The 20130-nt window shown below is 54.8% G+C and overlaps 1 protein-coding gene across 5 annotated transcripts in view; it reads right to left on the bottom strand.

Moving 5' to 3' along the window:
* Positions 1–15889: 15889 nt before the first annotated feature.
* Positions 15890–20130, bottom strand: part of SRC (SRC proto-oncogene, non-receptor tyrosine kinase) — a 56284-nt gene continuing 52043 nt past the window's right edge. For all 5 annotated transcript variants that reach the window (XM_061127247.1, XM_061127245.1, XM_061127246.1 and 2 more), the window contains 3 exons: positions 19360–19513; positions 19080–19211; positions 15890–18777 (listed from right to left, as the gene is read on the bottom strand). In XM_061127247.1, coding sequence (XP_060983230.1) covers positions 18569–18777; positions 19080–19211; positions 19360–19513 — 495 coding nt within the window. In that variant the 3' untranslated portion in view covers positions 15890–18568. The remainder of the gene's footprint in view (positions 18778–19079; positions 19212–19359; positions 19514–20130) is intronic.

Genomic DNA, 20130 nt, shown 5'->3' with positions numbered 1-20130 from the left:
ACATTCACATGTACTGCCCCCAACAGGCACACACACACAGGCATATTTTTTATGCTCACAGCGTGAACAACCAGAGTGAAATTCCAGAAGTCTCCAAGGAAGGAAAAGGATGGAGAAGAGAAGGAAGGAGAGGCAGCCAGGGAAGGCCAGAGATGGAAAGGCAGACACACACACACACACACACACACACACACACACACACACACGACCCTCTAGCCCAGGACATGACTCAGCACGGCCACTGACAACAGGCCCCTAACACCTTCATTGCTCTGATGATGGTTGTGGTTATAACTTCCACGAGATTTTAGCACAATGGTAATAACGTAATTTGTGTTGCTGGCAGACAATTCAGAAAAAAATGATGCTCTATTTTTTGAATGAGCAAAAGAACTTATGAATGGGAGTGACCAACGGAGACACAGGGAGAGCAAACTGTGAGGAAACCACAAGAGGAAGTCAGAGAGGCGAGAGCCTGCGGAGGGGACACACACGTCCACGAGCGCACACATGTAACAGGGCAAGAACAAGATGTCAATTTCAAAAGGCTGTGGAGAGAGGGAGGTGGCATGCAGACAGTCAGGCAGATGGGTGTCCAGGGAGCCAGACACACGGACACAAGCGCGACATGCCTCCCGCCCCCGAGCTCACAGAGACTAGGGGTAAAATGCAGGGAGACCTGAGCGGTGGGAGGGGACCTGCAATCCCACAGACACGCAGGACGGGCTTTCTGAATGGATGAGTGTGGATGTGGGAGAGACCTGCCCCCATGGGGAAAGCAGAGCCCCTGCAGACAGAGACAGACACCCAGAGACAGAGGGGCGGACGGGGAGAGACCCAGAGAGGGGCTCCGAGTCAGCCCAGAGATAGCAACGTGGACTGAGAGGGGCAGGGAGTGTGAGACAGAAGGGGGGACAGAGGAAGGGGCGTTGGGGGGCTACAGTTCAGCCCTGGGGCCGGGGCCCCGCCTCCGGTAAATGGGATCAATAGGAGACTTCTGTTGTTTTCTCCGGGCTTCTCTATATTTTCTAATCACTCAATCATGAAGATGGATGTATGACTTGGGGGATCAGGAGAAAACATGTTCCTTGAAAGAAAAAGAAACAAAAGAAAAATGGTACAGAGATTGAATGGAGATGAAGCTACAGAAAACAAGCAGGGGAGTGATCAGACATATCCACGTGTGCGCATGCACACACACACACACATACACACACACCATCCCTCCCAGCCCTGGGACTGAGGGCAGCCCCCTGACCAAGAGGAGCAGGGAGCAGTGCAAATAGGACAAATAGGCAAACTGAGGCTCCAAGCCCCAGACCTACACACACACATCTGCAGTCACACAGGGAGAACAAGCTCCTGGAGGAGTCTGGGGCGCATTTATCAATCACTTACTGTGTGCCCAGGGCTAGACTGGTCCCCTCAAGCCTGCTGCACTCTTGGGGGGCAAGTCTGGGCTGACCCCGAGGCCTGGGCAGGGAACATCTCCCAGAGAAGGGTCCCAGAGCCCAAGAGCTCAAAGCAGAGTCTGGGGTGGGGTGGTGGGTAGGAAGCAGAGTTTGCCAAACAGAGGGGGCAGAAGGCCTGGGGCAAAAGGGGGCCTCGCTTAGCAGACAGGGGGAACACTTGAGCACACAGGGCAAAGGCTTGGAGGAGCACAAGTGCCTGGTAAGAGAGAGAGAGGCAGAGACAGCAAAAAACAGAGGGAGAGAGAGGCAGAGACCAGAAGGAGGCGGCAGGGCCCCCGCAGCCTAGGCGGAGGGCCTGGAAGACCTCAGAAGCTGGCTTTGTTCTTTGCATGATGAGAGTGAAGGGATTTGGGGTCTAGGGGTTGGGGGTTGCTTCTGATCCTTGATGGGAGCAGAAGCAGGAAGGACAGAAAGGAAGCCAGGGGAGCCATCCAAAGAGAGACGAGGTGCCCTGACCAGGGAAGGAGAAGGGCGGGTGAATTGAGAGCTGCTTGGGGGACAGTGTCTGCAGGGTGGGTTGCTATGGGGGGAGAGGGGCTCAGCTGACCTGGACAGCTAGAGGAATGATGGAGAGCCCCAACTCCAAGAGGGCTTGGGAGGGAGGAGTTAGATTGGTGGCACCTGCCAGATGTGAGGGCGTGAGGACCCCGTCAAGCATGACGCCCCAGGAGGCAGTGAAGTCACAGCTGGGGGTGCCATCGGGAAGACACTGGTCCCCAGGCAGCGCACCCCTGGGAGTTCTAGCAGGTTAGGGGCAGGTGGAGGGAATAGGAAACCCGGGTGTGAAGACACACTCACGGACACACATCCGTTCACACACAGACACATAGAGCCCCGGAGGAAGGGGAGCCCGAGAGAGGAGGAGGGGCCGAGGGAAACACGTGGCATGAGGCAGAGTCAGACATGGGCACATCTGGAAAAGTCAAGGAGGAAGGAGAGGGAGGCCAAGAGACAGACGAAAGGCCGAGTGTGGCGGGAGCAGAGAGACAGAGAGGGAGACCGTGCTGGGCAGACAGGGAAAGAGGGATGAAGAGCCAGCGATGTGGGAGAGAGCCTGAGTTACCGGAGGCTGAGAGATGGACAGTGGGGACAGACAGACCAGAGAGGGGTGGGAAGCGGGGAGGGACGCCCCTACCCCTTCCACCTCCTTCTCCCAGAGCCCAGGCAGACTTCACTAACGCCTTAGAGACAGAGAGGGGAGCGGCTGGAGGGAGGGGAAGAGAGTCTCTCTCTCTCTCTCTCTCTCACACACACACACACACACACACACACACACACACACACACACACAGAGCCCAGCGCGAGAGACTCGAGCCGTGTTGATTGAATAGAGGGCTGAATGACGGAGACTCACAGAATGAACACAAAAGCAAGAACCCTGCAGAGAGGGGGGCCGGGCCGAGCAGGGGGCTCCTCTGTCTGTCTCTCTCTCCCTCTCTCGCTGTGTGTGTGTGTGTGAGAGAGAGAGAGAGAGACACGTTCAAAGAATGACAATGACCCCCGGAGCTGAAGCAGACAGGAAGCAAGGAGTACAGTGTGGCAGGCAGTCAGATGGACAGACAGACCAACACACACACACACACACACACACACACACACACAACAAAGCATCTGATGCTTGAAAGGAGCATAAAGCCACCTAATACTTCAGAGAGGAAGGTAGGAGAGAACATAGGGCAGGAGGCTCTCAGAGGAGTGGGCCAGGGTTCCCCCAGGGGGAGGAACCATCCTGAGCACAGGCAACCCAGAGTCTGAACTGACAAAAGGACGCCATCAGCACACAGTGGGGCAGGAGCTATTCAGGAAGCCCCTTCTTTCCTGAAGACACTCACTCCACCGGGGGTGGGGGTGCCGTGGGGGAGATGACTTAGATCTGATTCCTGGAGCTCTGAGGCAGGTCAGGAAGCAACACTAGGGACGAGCGGTGAGAACCCCACGGGAGGGGTCTGGGCAGCTGGCGTGGGGGAGCTGGAAGAGCGACAAAGCTAGAGAGACAGTGGGAGCCGACGCCTGGATTTTGATGGGGTGGGGGGTGAATGATGCTGGACAGACGTGGTAGGACAGACGTGGTCAGAGGCGTGTTGGAGAAGGAGCTGGTGTCTAGAAAGTTTGATCTTGGGGAACTGGGGATGGTTGGCCAGCCAAGGGGCAGCAGGGGACAGGCTGGCAAAGGGGAAAGGCAGTGAGATTCAAGAGGTGGCCATGGTAGGTAGCTCAGGTAGGGAGGAAGGGAGACACAGCCTGGGGAGTCCAGATCAGAGGAGACCAGAGAGGACGCGGGCATCAGTCACTCAAGTGGGGCTGATGAGCTGTGAGCAGAGGGCACTGGGGTAGAGGGAGGACTCAGCCAAGGTCCCGGGACTTGGGGACCAGTTGGGCACAGGTGACAGCTGATGGGGTCCCCAAAGCTGGAGCTGAGGGCTGCCTCCCTGGAACTGGATGGACAAGAAGAGGCACTTCCCCGCATCCCAACCAGGCAGGGCTTATACATCAGGTTGTTCGATAAGTCAGAGAACAGCTACTGAAGGCCTTCCCCGGGCCGGGCATAACATTCCCTGTTACATTGAACCTGCAGACACAGCAACGAACAGACACTCCCTGCCTCTTCTGGGGGCCTACAGCACAGTGTCAGAGAAGATGGTGTGAGAAAAAGAAAATAAACCAAGAAATTCATGGATAAGATGATAGCTGCAGGACTTCAAGAATCAGCTTATGGTTGCCTGGAGGGGAGGGACAGTTGGGGTGTTTGGGATGGGCATGTACACACTGCTATATTTAAAATGGATAACCAACAAGGACCTACAGTATAGCACATGGAACTCTGCTCGATGACAGCCTGGATGGGAGGGGGTTTGGGGGAGAAGGGATACATGTATACGCATGGCTGAGTCCCTTTCCCGTTCACCTGAAACTCTCACAACATTGTTGGTTAATTGGCTGTGTGTGTGTGTGTTAGTTGCTCAGTCGTGTCCAACTCTTGGCGACCTCGTGGACTGTAGCTCATCAGCTGCCTCTGCCCATGGAATTCTCTAGGCAAGTACACTGGAGTGGGTTGCCATGCCCTTCTCCAGGGGATCTTCCTGACCCAGGGATCGAATCTGGGTCTCCCGCAAGGCAGGCAGATTCTTTGCCATCTGAACCACCAGGGAAGCTCCTAGTTGGCTATACTCCCATATATACAAAAGGTTTAAAATAAATAAAAACTTTTCAAAAGGTGACAGCTGCAGTGAAGAGTGCTCTGAAGACAAAGACAGCAAAATAAGGTAAGGAAAGCTAAAACGGAGGTGTGAGATTCAGTCATCAGGGAGGTCTCTCCGAAGAGGGAACGATGGAGCAGAGAACTGAGAGTTGAGCAAGCACAGAGATCTCAGGAGCGAGCACCCCGAGCATCTGGAACAGCACGTGCAAAGGCCCCGGGGTGGGGTGGCACGTCTCATTCAAGGAAAGGCAAGGGCAGGGTGGCTGGAGCAGAAGGGCAGCGGGCAGGGGCTGGGGGGAGTAGGGGGTAGCGGAGCCCTGTCTGCAGCCATGGGCCGTTCCTGTGGGTGCCAGTGGGTGCTGTGGTTCTGAAGGGGAGTGTCCCTCAAGGAGACGGACCCTAATGAGAACAGGAGGAATAAGAAGGACAAGGAGGACCGGTCAGGCCCCAGCCTTGCTGGCTCTGCCCCCTCGCAGGGTTGGTTGATTAAGACTTGATTAAACCCTGAAAGTTTCCCCAACAGACTCCCTCAGCAACACAAAAGCAACAGGAGGGACGAGAGCAAGGTGCTTTGGAGAGACTCACAGAGACACAGGCCAGATGCAGAAAGAGGAGAAGAAAGCTCGAGAAAGGCTCCAAGGGAGAGCAGGGAGGCAGAGGGAAAGCGGAAGCGGCCAGGCGAGACCCACACTCCGCCAGGGGCTCGGGATGACGCACGCTGTCGGCCCACGCGGCATGAGATGTGACACACAGCCCACACTCAAGCCACCAGGCATAGACCGTGACGTGATACCCCGACAAAGCCCCCAGGAGGGGGGACACAGAGAAGGGAGAGGAAGGGGATGGAGACACGTGAGCTGGATAGCCCGGCGCTGGGGGGACCTGGGGCCAGACAGACAGACAAGGAGTCCCCAGACAGGGAGGAAAGGACACATGGACAAAATCATCCAGACAGACCCCTCCACTCAGAGAGACACAGCCAGAGACACAGTGATTCTCACAACACATGGAGACACAACCAGGAAGGACTGTCCCTGAGACACACAGATGGACATCACACACACATGCAACACCACACACAGACAGGAGACACAGACGCACACACACAAGGAGACCAGCACACACTCCCATTCTCGGGGGCAGAGACTTTCAGAATCCCAGGTCAGGACACACAGACCGTCAGATAAACACGCAAACCCAGAGAAACAGATATACATATACACACAAATACGGACACCAGACAGTCAAATAAATACACAAACGCATCCACAGACACACAGGCTGGACGACCAGATACTCACACGCTCCAGTGCACGGGAACAAACAGACAGACCTCACAGGGACGGAGACACACAGACCCTCAACCTGAGTCAGACGGGAACACACACACACATTGACATGTAGAGAGAGACGGGAGGGACACCCACAAGGGCGAGACGGAAGGACAGGGAAGCCGGAGGAGATGAGAAGATGGAGATGAGGCCAGGTGCCTGAACCGCAGCCCAACCAGGCTCGGGGGCTCCCCTCCACACCAGGGAGCCCGGCCACGGATACCCTTTGGACTCTAAGCACTACCCCACAGCAGGGGGACTGAGGGGTGGAGGGCGCCTTTGTCTCCCTCACGCAGCCCACCACCACCCCGTCGTGGAACAGCAACCGTGTTTGTCGACCAAATTCTCCTGCTGTCAGATGCAGGCTGGAGCATGGCGACAGGTGACAGGTGACAGGGCCAGACACGGAGGAGGAGTCAGCAGGGAGGGAGGGGGAGTGTCAAGCGACCCAGTGGCCTCGGGGTTCAGAGAATGGACTTGTCTGCAGAGTCAGACCCGAGTTGGCTGGAGAGTGGGAGAGGCCACAGCGAAGCCATTTCAGGGGGTCAGGAACACAATGCTGACAGCCAGGGAATGAGAGGGAGGGGCACGGAGAGACAGCTCTGGGACGGCCGAAAACAGGAGGGGTGCTCTGCAGGATGGGGGAGACAGACCAGCGGTGGGTGGACGGATCTGGGGCTCAGCTCGGCTAGAGACCCCGATGGCAGCTAGTTGTCTGTGGAGCTAGTAGAGTTTGCAAAGAGGTCTGGGGAGCTTCGAGGGGCAGGAGGTGAGGGAGTCAGGCCCGGCACACACACACACACACACACACACACACACACACGCACGCACACACAGCACTGGCCAGTGAAGAAAGGAGGAGAGAGGGAGGGAGAAACAGAGCCAGGCGCACCTGGAAAATTCTAGATGGAGCCCCCAGGAGTGGGAGAGGAGGAGAGAGAGGCAGAGGTGGGGGAAGCAAGCAGGACACACACAAACACACTCTCACGCACACATACACTCCTGCAGTGACGCACAGAATAGAAGCAGAATTCAATAATGACTTAGAGCGGAGCGAGCGGGGGAGGGAGCAGCGCGGGAGGGAGGGAGGGAGTGGGTTAGACACACACAGCCCGTCTCAGGAGGTATTCAATAATTGTTGATCGAATGAAGGAACAAAGATGAGGGACTCTCAGAAGGAAAGCTATGCCTGAGAAAGTTCCGAAGCGGATAGACAGAATGTCACACGTATACACAGTGAGAAAAAATAAATTCCCGATTGCGTTTTGTATTTAAAATAATGAGAATAAACAGTAAGAGAATCAGAATAACCAGTTCGCTTGGCGGTTGGCGATGGTCCTGAGGGAGAAGGAGGCTGCTGGGGGCTGAGATGATTTGTTTTTCGCTCCAGGATGTGGATCCACAGGTGTAGACCCATGTAAAATTCATCAAGGTTTTTCACTTAAGATTTGTACATTTATGGTATGCAAGTTACACCTCAATTTTTTCTAATGAGAGAAAGAGTTGACAGAGGAGGGAAGGAAAGATGAGTGTCAGACAACAAGAGAGGAACAGATGCACATGCGTGTGCGCACAGGTGCAGGTTCATGTCCAGGTAAGGACAAACCCTGACAAAGTCTGAAGAGAAAGAAATTAAAAAGCTAATGTGACGGAGAGAGAAAGCCTAATGCCTAAACCCACATGGAAAGGGAGAGAGACCCCAGAGAGACCTGAATTGGGAGCAGGGTCCACAGGGCAGGAAAGAAATCGCCAACTTGGGCCCTTTGAGCTGGAGGCACCAGGGGTGGGGGCTCCCGGGGCAGGTGTCCACCACCGGCTGTGAAACAGCCTGGCCAGGACGGGTCATCGGAAGTAGGGGTGAAGCAAGCATGTGGGGGAGAAGGGGGCGAGGAAGGTGCTGAGTCTGGGGTGGACTTGAGAGGTGCCGGGGCCGGGCTTGCAGAGGGGCCCGGGAGCAGCAGTGAGATCAGGTCTGGAGCTCACAATTCTGGGGCTTGGGAGCGAGGCGGCCTTGAGACAGCCCAGCAGGACGAGGACCACAGTAGAGCCAGGCAGGGGGTAGGTAGGAAAAGGGCCCAGAAGTAACGCTCGGACAGACAGGCAGATGGATAGAGGAGTGTGCTCAGGCCCAGAGCGCAAGGAAACGCTGGACAGAGTCTCAGAAATGGGTGGAGAAGGAGAAAGAGAGAGAGAGGGGAGTGGGGAGAGAAACAGGTTGGCATGTGTGGAAAGAGCAAAACGGAGCTGGAGAAAAGGAGGGGGAGCAGAGAGCAAGGGGTGCGGGGGAATCTGTCACACACATTCACTGACACACACACTCACACTCACGGGAGGTGTTCAGTGTGTGCTGACTGAAAGAAAATACAAAGGAACTACCCCTCAGCGTGGGAGCAGAGGATTTAGGTAAAGTGGCCGAGGGGACCCAGTGACAGACGGCTTGTCACACACAGATCCACACACACACACACAACCTCTCTCTGTGAATCCACACGCAGGACCAGGGCGGCTTTCAGAACCGCCTTAGAGTCTGGGCAGCTACACATTCACACCCAGCAGAGTGCTGACTGAACAGAAGGGCAAATGCACACCGCTCAGAGAATGAGCACAAAAGCCAAGGACCCGAACAAGAGGGGCCAGGGCAGGGGGCTACTGGGCCCGTTAGTCACTCCGTGTCTCTCTCTCTCTCTCACACACACACACACACACACACACACACACACACACACACACACACACCTGCCAGGGAAGGAGCAGCCGCTTTACTATGAGTGATCTAGGAAGAGCCTAGACGCGAAAGGAAACAAAGCCCCCTCTGACGGCAGGGACCCCCAGAGTCGAGTGAGGGAGGCGGCCGCCCACACTGGGAATTCCACAAGAGGCTCAGGGGTCAGATGAGTCAGAGCCCGGCTCGGCCACACGGACACACGCACAAGCCTGAGGGCCCCGCACAAGTGTTTGGGGTGGGGTGGTGGGTAAGTGAGTGGGGGGACACGTTTTGGGACCCAAACACACATGCACACAGACAACCGTGAAGTCACATCTTGGCAGAAAAAATGAATTAATGTGGCTAACACAGAGAGTTAACCTAAAACTACGAGGATGCAGGTAACACAGTGAACGCGTGCTCGGTCACTTCAGGTGTGTCTGACTCTTTGCAGCCCTGTGGACTGTAGCCCAGCAGGCTCCTCTGTCCATGGATCTCCAGGCAAGAATACTGGAGTGGGTTGCCATGCCCTCCTCCAAGGGATCTTCCTGACCCAGGGATCGAACCTGCGTCTCCTGCTTTGGAGGCAGATTCTTTTACCATTGAGCCACCGGAGAAGCCCGGGTAACACGTAGAGCTAACCTAAAACTGAGAGGCAGAGACAGAGAGAGACAAAGAAAGAAGAAAACAAACAGAAAGCCAGAGACACAGAGATGAAGTCAGGAAAACAGAGAAAAGAAGAAAGGCGCTGAGGCGGGTGTGGATGGAGAGGAGACAGACACAGACGCGGGAGGGACACAGATGGCTGGAACTAGAGGGGAGACTCAGAGAGGGGAATCTGGAAAGAGCAAACGGAGATGGAGGCTGAATGGAGGAGAGGAAGGTCAGTGGAAGACAGAGAGGCACCCGGGCCACCAGAGCGGCAGGATGAGCAAAGGGATGAGTGAAAGAGAGATGCCTGAATGGAGGGCAGGGACCCTCGGCACAGCCCGGGCTGGCTTCAGCGGGCAGCCAGGGGGTCAGCAAGGGAAGCAAGTACGACACACCACACACACACACACACATCACACACGTCACACACATCACACACAACACACACCATACCACACACACACCACACACACATATACAACACACATCACACATAACACCATACCACACACACCACACACACATCACACACATCGCACATAACACACACCATACCACACACACCACACACACACACACACATCACACATGCAACACACATCACACCATACATACCACACATACACTACACCACACATACAACACACATCACACATAACACACACCATACCACACACACATCACACATACATACCACACACACAGTATACCACACATACAACACACATCACACATAACACACACCATACCACACACACACCACACACACACACACACATCACACACGTCACACACATCACACACAACACACACCATACCACACACACACCACACACACATATACAACACACATCACACATAACACCATACCACACACACCACACACACACACACATCACACATACAACACACATCACACCATACATACCACACATACACTACACCACACATACAACACACATCACACATAACACACACCATACTACACACATACCACACACACACCACACCACACATACAACACACATCACACATAACACCATACCACACACACCACACACACATCACACATACCACACACCATACCACACACACACCACACACATACCACACCACACATATAACACACATCACACATAACACACACCATACCACACACACACCACACCACACACACACACACATCACACATAACACCATACCACACACACACACACACACACATCACACACACCATACCACACACACACCACACACATGACACATAACACCATATGACACACACACCACATACATACCACACCACACACACCACACCACACATACAACACACATCACACAACACACACCATACCACACACACACCATGCCACACATACAGTACACATCACATGTAACACACGCCATACCACACACACATATACCAAACCATACAACACATAACACGTAACATACCACACATACCATACCACACACACCACAACCCCCACACCTCACAAATACTACACCATACAACACATCACATGCTGAACTACATACACAACACACGCATGGCCCATACACACCACATGGGTGTGTGAATACATGAACAATCGCAGGAAGCCCAGGGAAAAGACAAGGTTTCAAGAAGTCCCAGACAAGGGGGAAGGAGAGAGCAGGCAAGGAGCGGGGAGTGCAGGGTTCCCGGTCCCTCTCTCCCCGCTCCGGGATCGGGATCGGTCTGTAAGTCTGTCTGTCTCCCTCTCACTCGCTCTCGGCCCCTCCCCCACAGCACACAATCACACTCTCCAGAAAAGGGGCGAACCAGGGGCAGAGAAAAGAGGGGCTTGGTGACTGTCCCACCCCGGCCCGCCAGCTCCCACCTCCTGCCTACAGGAGCGCTTCCCCTTCCCGCATCTCCTCCCTAGCTTCTCCACCTGCTGCCCTGGGGCCTCACTCAGCCCCCTTCTGGGGGGGCCCTCCGGACCCTCCATTCAAGCTCAGGGCCCCGGCTCTACTCTCCGCAGACCGCGGGCCTTTCTGCATCTGTTCTGCTCATCTGTCCTTCTGGACACTAAATGCCTGGTTGATGGCTGCTCCCCAGCAGATTTTTCTCACCCCTGAACCCCAACCCCCAACCAGGATCAGGCACACAGTAGGTGTTCAGTGGCCACGTGTACAATGAATGCTTACACACCTGAGTGACAGCAGACCTGGAAGGCATTAGGATGAATGTGGAAGGGAAAAGCCACAGGCAAAAGAGGAGGGCAGAGGGAGGGAGAGCCCTGGGCGGGGGATGGAAAGATGTGGCAGGCACATCTGGAATAATCTAGAAGGAGGTACGGGGGTGGGGCGGAGCCCTGGAAGCTGGCGGGCAGTGGGTGAGGGGTGAAGCACTTGGTGGGTACAGGCTAATACACGCACACACACAGACACACACCTGGGAGGGCAGCTGCTTCATGACAAGTGCTTTATGCAGAGCCTGAAGAGCCCAGGGAATGAAATGAAACACCCACCCCCAGCACTCAGCAAGAGGGGGGCTGCAGGGAGACAGCCCACACTGGAAATTCAATAAGCAGATCTGGGAGGCAGGTGGCCTGGGGGACAGACAGGGAGCTAGACCCCTGCTCCCTTGACTCACACAGACGCCAGGGCCACACATGTGTGTTGGGGGAATGAATTAATGAACAGGGGACCCCAGAGCAAAAGACAAACCTATCAGGGTGAGAGAAATGGACAGGGAAGAATAGAGACTCAGGGGGCGGGGGTGCTACACATACCATGTGGCTTTGATGCTCTCATATAGAAGTCAGGGGCAGACCTCAGGGGGCAGGGTGGAGCCCATAAGATCCAGAGGGAGTAGAAGGTGCAGAGGACATATAGCCTGCCAGCAACAGCCTTTGCCCAGGGTCAGCACAGAGAAGCGCTCAGTACACCTACAGCCCACAATCCCTTTAGGGGCCCATGAAAAATGTTTTAATTTCTTTCAAAATCAGGAGAAAAAAATGAACTTTAAGTCAACGAAAATGTTTTCATATATAATGTTAACATATTCCACTTTATATCAATGTTGTAAAATACCATTTTTTGGTATTTTTGTGGAGCAAAGGGCCCACGAAGGCAAAATTGATCAGGGCCCATGAAAGTCATCATGGAGCCCTGGTTGGGTGACCAGCCTGGGATGGGGTAACATGAGGCAAAGGCTAGGAAAGACCCTACAGAAGGAGTGCTGGAGCCTAGGGAACCCAGGGAAGGGGCGATCAGGAGGCCTTGCCAGAGGATGTGGACGTCCAGGCTGCAGGAAGGAAAGACATGTCAGGCAATCGTGAGGGAGATGAGGCTTCCTCCACCAGAGACAGGATTCTTCTGAGCAGGGCCAGAAGTGGGAAGAGAAAATGAAAGACCACAGCAGAGCAAGGCTGAGTGATGGCTGAGTGGGGCCCAGGACCAGGGAGGGAGCAGATATGAGTTGAGTTGAGTTTGGAGTGGAGGGTGCAATGTCCTGGGGATGGTTGCCAGGGAAACCATCAGGGAGGGAGGCCTTGAGATGGAGGCTGGAGGGAGCAGGGGTTGAGTCTGGGGCCAGGATGGGGAGCAAGCAGAAAGTGACCCTCAAAACCAAGTCCTAGGAGCCCCAGAAAGGGGAAAGGGGGCGGGGGGAGGTTCATTCATACACACACACACAGAGGCATATACATCGAGAGAACGGCCAGCAAGGGAAGAAGAGAAGGATATTTAATAAATCTGCAGGGAGATGGAGGTGGGAGGTAGAGAAAGACAGACCCATTGGCACAGAGACCCAGCCGTGGACACACGGACAGACACACATATACAGACACATACATGGGGACAGGACAATCAGAGAAGGAGATAGGCATTTAATGACCACAGCAAGGGGGAGGCAGGGCAACAAAGGCAGACACACAGACGGATGGACAGATGGGCAGAAGGTAGAGCCCTGGGTCCCACTGGACATACTCTGAGGGAAGCACAGGTCTGGCAGTGGGTGGTAAAAGCCCCAGCGAGAGGGCTGGGGAGAGTGGGATGGACAGACAGATGGACAGAGCCTCATCTCCCATCCAGATCCCCCACTACCACACCACCCTCTACCTCCATCTCCCATCTCTCCCTGCAGGTTTCTCTCTGCCTTCCTCTCTGCAAACCAGAGCTTTTTGAAGCCCCGGAAAGAAAAATGGGAAAAGAAGACAGAGATGGGAGAAAAAGATGAGGGACCTTGTGTGTGTCTGTACGTGTGTGTTTCCAGCACAAGGGCTGGTTGGACTTTCAGGAGAGAGGGGATGAAAGGAGCAGAAGATGAGCAAAAGGATCAACAGCAGATTGGGGGGCGGGGTGCAGCCTGGAAGGATCAGGAACACACAAGCTTCATAACACACCACATACCTCACACACCACACACACACTGCACACATTGGAAGTGCAATCGGTGGGAAGGAAGTCATGAAAATAGAGAAAAAGAGGCGGTGTGTGGAGCTGAGACAGATACACAGGGGAGTGCCTACACTCCCAAGGCTGCCTGGTAGGACTGGGCTCAGGGTCCATCTTTAATATAAGTTTTACATATGAATGTCTGAAAGAATCCATAGGCCAAGAGCCCAGAGTGACAGCCAGTAACAATAGGCCAAAGGATGAAGAAACAGAGAGAAAGAGACAAGGAGATCCTGAAGCCAGTGGGTAGAGGACAAGCGACAGTCGCAGATGGACACATACCCAGAAACATGTTCCATCCTTTCTAGGTGGTGGGAGGGGGTACATAGCACAAATTACCGTGTTGTTTTGTTTTGTTTTCCTGCCACATGGCAAGCAGGATCTCAGGTCCCTGACCAGGGATAGAACCCATGCCCCCCTGCAGTGGAAGCACAGAGTCTTAACCATTGGATCACCAGGGAAGTCCCAATTACCACCTTTTTTTTTGTATGTGCTTTTCTGTATCTTTCCTACCCTGCTGTGAGGGATTTTTTTTTTTTTTTTTTTTTGCAAACATCTTATTTTCCTCAAAAAGAAGAAAACGCATGCGGAACGAGAAAAACCCCTGAAAACTGGAGGGGAGTGTGGAGGGGTGAGGAGGTCCCAGGGTCTCCAATCCCCTGAAGAGGGCATCAGAGGAGGAGCAGGCAGAGGGGTGGGGAGAGGGTAGTCCCAGCAGAGTGGACGTCATGAGCCTTTTCACTGTCTCTCTCTTGAATGGTAGAGAAAAAGCAAACTGAACAGAAGCCTAGAGTGAGAGAGTCAAAACCGGAGCAGGAACCAGAGATAATAGGTGGGAGAGACAGACTGAACCTCTACCTCACTTCCCTGAGCAGATAGCACCTCTGCTATCTGCCAGATTTGGGTGCCTTGGCCAGAACTTCCCCAGCCCTGTTTTCATTCTCTTGAGGGAGTTGTGTGAACCACTGTGACAACCTCTGCAAGTTCCAGGGGCGTCAAAGAGAGCTTCCGGAGGTGACCTGTGGCCTCTGAGATGTGTTTCGAAGGATGAATAGAAGTTTGCCAGGTTGCAGAGAGGCAAGAAAGAGCATTCTCAGTCGTGGAAACAGCCTGGACAGAAGAACGGAGTAGGGGAAGAACCAGAGGCTTTGAGAGATTGGTTAAAAAAAAAAAAAATCCAAGACAGAAAAACACATAGAGAGACTAAAGGAATAGAGATGGCCTCGAGGCACAGAGAAAAAGAGCAACTAGCAACAGGAGAGACAGACACATACAGACACACAGACACTAAGAAGAGCGCGTGGTGGTGTGCGGGGGTGGGGGTGGGTTGTTAAGGAAGGAAAAGAAGCACAGAAAACTGTCAGGATAGAGAGCCAGAGAGAGAGCTGGGGAGACACAGATAAAGAAAGAAACACAGGCCACTGAATCGCATGGAGAGAACAGGGGCTGGGGCTTCTCCCGGGTTCGACCCTCTGCCCAGTCCCACACCGCACAGGCGCACTCCTGACCCTCATCCCGCTGAGGATGCCAAGGACAGGCGCTTTGTCCCCACTGGGGGCTGGGGCACGTCCCGGGCTGCTTGCACGTGTCCCTGCACTGCACCCACCCCCCCACCACCGTGTGTGTGGGCCCTGGCCAAGCGGCCGACATTCTGTGCATGTCCTGAGCCCACAAGCATCTATGCGAACACACACGATGCACCATGCAGGCAAGAGGAACCCCGCCATTCAATTCGGGGTCCTGGCTTCAGGAGCCCACAGATTGAGGCAGAACCTCCTGAAGTGGTAGCCACACAGTACTCAAAAATCGCACCCTCACGGCCGGAAAAAAAAGCAGGTTCATACATTTGCGAACACAACCCCAGGAGCCCAGACTCACAGGCCACCTGGACACATGTCCATATACCAGCACAGGCATTCATGAGCAAACAGGCCCACAGGCGGGCCCACATGAGCACAAAGACACACTCCCAGGAGCACACACTCACACCCATGCTCCTACCTCTGCTCCCAAGACACACGCACACCCATGGAGTCTCCAGATGTCCATTCAGATCCGGACATTGTAGTGTTTGGCTTGTGAACATAACAGCAAACAGAGAAACATCCCAATTTTGAAATCTGATTTTAATTAAACAGATTAAACAGTTTCATTAGGCCAGAGGTGACTCACATGGATAGGTGTGTGATCTGATAAAAAGTACATTTCTTCCTATAAACTGTTGCAAATGAATTTCCAGGCTGTGTGCCCTGGTGGAGGGGACAAGGGAACAGAGGAGGAGTCTTTGGAGTTTTCTCCAGAATACCCAGGGCTTTTGCTGACCCAGTCTCACCACCCCCACCCTCCCAGGCACTCTTGAGAAACACACAGCATACACACAGCCACAGCGCCCCGTGGGGACATCCACAACTCCCCAAATGCATGACAGCCCCATGGGGCCCCCAGAGTGTCAACAGCCACCATCCACCCAGGGCATCTGAGTCCTCAACTGCTCACACTTGGGAGAGTCCTGGGCTTCACCCAGACACAAGCAAGGTTGCTGCAAGGCATGGTCAGTCCCCAAACACAGGAACAGATGTTCACACACAGCCACACTCCAGAGGTCTCCAATCTGATTATGTCCCTCCCTGGCCTGAAGCCGTCAAGCCACAGATGCTGCCTGCACAAAGGCCCCTCTGACACAGCCTGTCCTCCCATCCCACCCCCTGTCACGCTCCAGCACACAATAGATACTCAAGAAACCACTGGCCAAACTCTGAGGTGTGTTTGTGTTTAATCAGACAATATGCAAAGTATTTACAACCAATTCCAAATTCCCCCCTCCCCCCCACCCAGGCCTGGGCCATGGAATGCGGGACCCCCTGGCCCTGCCCAGAGCCGGGGGTCCCCTAGGCCTCTGCATAGTCATCTGAAATCTACAAAACACTGTTTGTTTAAAAAAAAAAAAAAAAGGACAGTATTAGGATACCTTATACAAAGGGCGCTGGGCAGTTGGAAGGGGATTTGAGAGCACGCTGGAGTGAACCCAGATTTTGACTGGGACAGACAGGAGAAGACTTGGGTAATACACATGTATGAAAGGAAAATTTGAAATTTCATAGGCAGGCACCACTTGGCCTCCTTCCCCACTGGCAGGGCCTGGCTGGCTCAAGAACCCCTGGCAGCAGGAACGTTATTGCTATGATGGGGGGCTGGGGGTGAAATGTACATGGCTGGGGGACAGAGGAGGGGACATTTTTACATGTTAAATATGAACACACATGGAGGAACACACACGTGCACACACACACATAAACACACACACACAGGGGCCCTTGGCAGAATGCCTATGAAACTGTCAGCTGCCCCATTTAAGAAGGGCATGATGAGGCCCAGGGAAAAGCCACCACAGAGCCCAAGGGCCAAAACACGGTCTCTTGATGCCATGGGCTAGACTCACCAATCACCACGTGATGCCAGGCCATAGGGTCTGGACAGGCGTGGAGCAGTTGCAGAGGCCATGGCCACATATGGAGGCAGACACTGAAGCCCAGAGAAGCAGCAGGGGCTGCCCGAGGTCACACAGCCAGTCCTGGTATGTGGCAATAGACAATCTGTCCTCTCTCACCCCAGCCTACGCACTCCTTTCCCTACTCATGGGTTTAAGGGTGCCAACTTGGAGAGGAGAGCAGAGGCCAGGCATTGAAATGACACAGGACCAACTGGGGGAAGGAGGACCTGGGGTTCCGTCCTGAGGCCAGGGTCTCGCAACCACTTGGATCTTCTACTTCTGCTTGATTGCCTCCAGAGCCTGTGAGCTCCCTTTCATGACTGGCTAGTGCCAAAGATAAAAAACCAACCACACTCTGATTGAAACCTGCCTCCCTACCCTTATACCCTTCATTTTTAGCTCAGCCCCACATCCACCTCCACTTTCTCCCCCCACAACAGCCCCACTGAGCGAGCAGGGTCAGCAGGACTCTGTCTGCTATCTCTGAGCCATTCTCAGGCCCCTTGTCCCCGGGGCTGCCCCAGTCTGTCCACAATGCCTCCAAGGACAATTGCGTTGGTTCCTGAGGAAGACAGAGGGAGCACCGGGTTCCAATCCCACCTCAACCCTGCAGTGCTCTGCTGCCTCGGGCAAGTCACATCCTCTCTCTGGACTCAGTGTCCCCATGGGTAATACGGGGACAAGGAATTAATGATCTCTGAGGATTCCTCAAGCCTAAGAAGGGCAGGATTTGAGGAGGGTGTCCACCCCCACCCACGAGAATCAAGTCAAGCTAGGCCTCACCAGCCTGAGAGCCACAGCGGAGAGGGCTGAACCCAGGAACCTGCCGCAAACAGGTGATTCAGAAACGGACGGCATGGGCCAGGGCGGCAGGCAGGCCGGGGGCCAGGGGCCCATCACTCCTCTTTGGAAAGGCTCTTTGGCCAGCTCTGCAGACAGACCTGGGGTGGTGTGGAAGTGGGAAGGAGCCAGTGCGCGGGGTGGGCTGAGGCTAAGAAAAGGGCACCCTCAGCCCCAGCCTTTCTTCCCAGGGCCTCCCGCTGAGACACGCACAGCTCCAGGGGAGAACGCAGGGAGGGGGCGTGTTGGTGGGCGGAGCCAGGACACAGTCACTGGCAGCCTTAGGCCCCGCCCCCAGGGCGGCCCCCAAGCCCCGCCCCGCCACGGAAGAGGGCAGAGCCTCGTCACTGGCAATTCCACGGAACGCGGGCAGGCGGAGGCAGGCAAGACCCCGCGTCAGGGGCCACCCAGCCCAGGATCCAAGCCGAGAAGGCAGTCTGGCCCGGTAGCCCCGCCCTATAGGTTCTCTCCGGGCTGGTACTGGGGCTCGGTGGACGTGAAATAGTCCTCCAGGAAGGCCTGCAGGTACTCGAAGGTGGGCCGTTCCTCCGGGTCCTTCCGCCAGCACTGGCACATCAGGTCATGCAAGGACTCGGGACACTCAGGCGGGCAGGGCATCCGATAGCCCCGCTCCACCTGGTCCAGCACCTCGCGGTTCACCATCCCTGCGGGCAGAGGGAGGCGTGAGGCGCTAGGGGAGGCAAGTGGAGCAGACGGACGTTGATGGGGACAACCAAGAGGGGTTCCTGCTTCGGGGCAGGGTTGCTATGACCATAGGTAAGGCCCTCCCCAAGCCTGGGAGCCCTGAACAGTGACAGAGCCTAGGGTCAGAGGGTCAGCTCTTTGTTATGCAGATGGGGAAACTGAGGCCCAAGAGGGGCTTTTACATGCCCAAGATCTCCTGAGCAGGGGGGTCACCAGGGCAGGGGCAGAAGGACTAAAGATGGGCGGCGGGGAGTTCTCTTACCAGGGTAGGGCACTCGTCCCTTTGTCGTGAGCTCCGTCAGCAGGATCCCAAAGGACCACACATCTGATTTGATGGTGAACCGGCCATAGAGGGCAGCTTCCGGAGCCGTCCACTTGATGGGGAATTTGGCACCTGTAGGAATAAGAACGGTCGGGGGAGTTCAGGAGAACATCATGACCTCTCTGTCGGGCACCGTTCTGGTCCCCACTTGACAGAGGAGGAAACTGAGGCTCAGAGAAGGGGCATGACTCCCCACAGCATCTGCTAGGAGTCTGCCCACCTTGCCGGGCTGTGTACTCATTGTCTTCAATGAGTCGAGCCAGCCCGAAGTCAGCCACTTTGCACACGAGGCTCTCTCCCACCAGGATGTTGGCAGCCCGGAGGTCTCGGTGGACATAGTTCATCCGCTCCACGTAAGCCATGCCCGAAGCGATCTGCAGGCAGAACCCAGGAGCCTGATTCAGAGGCCACCCTGTGCCCTTCCCAGACCACAGGGCACATGCCCAGGGATGGGGTCATCCCCAGGAGTGGACAGCCAACCAAATGCCCTGCCCTTACCAGTTTTGCAGGCAATGAAACCAGTTTACAGTAAACCCTGTTGGCCCAAAAAGGGGAACCAGTGCCTGGCCTAAGGAGGGAGCATAGGGGCAAGGGGGTGCCACAAGACAAGATGCAGCCAGGGAAGTGGGGTGACCATGAAAAGAGACCCCAGATGCTCCCAGAGACACAGATGACTGCCAGATCCTGCCAGTTGTCTCAAGTCCCCTTTCTGAGCCTCAGTTTTCTCATCTGTCAAATGGAATAATAGCCACCCCTACCTCCCCTGATTGTGATAAGGATTAAAAAGTGGCTGTTGAGCACCGCCTACAAGCAAGTACTAACACACGTTTGTTGAGTGACTGAATGACCTTGACAGAGAAGAAAACTGAGGTCTGAGGTCTCATAGCAAGTCAGCGACTCCTGATGCCCAGGTTAAGGGCTCTTTCCTCTGCCCCGAACCACCACTCAACAGCATCTGTAAGTGGTTCCAGTAATACATGGGATGAGATCA

This window comes from Dama dama, chromosome 23, assembly GCF_033118175.1.
Source record: "Dama dama isolate Ldn47 chromosome 23, ASM3311817v1, whole genome shotgun sequence".
Classification (NCBI taxonomy): domain Eukaryota; kingdom Metazoa; phylum Chordata; class Mammalia; order Artiodactyla; family Cervidae; genus Dama; species Dama dama.
This window is presented reverse-complemented; position numbering and strand designations above follow the sequence as displayed.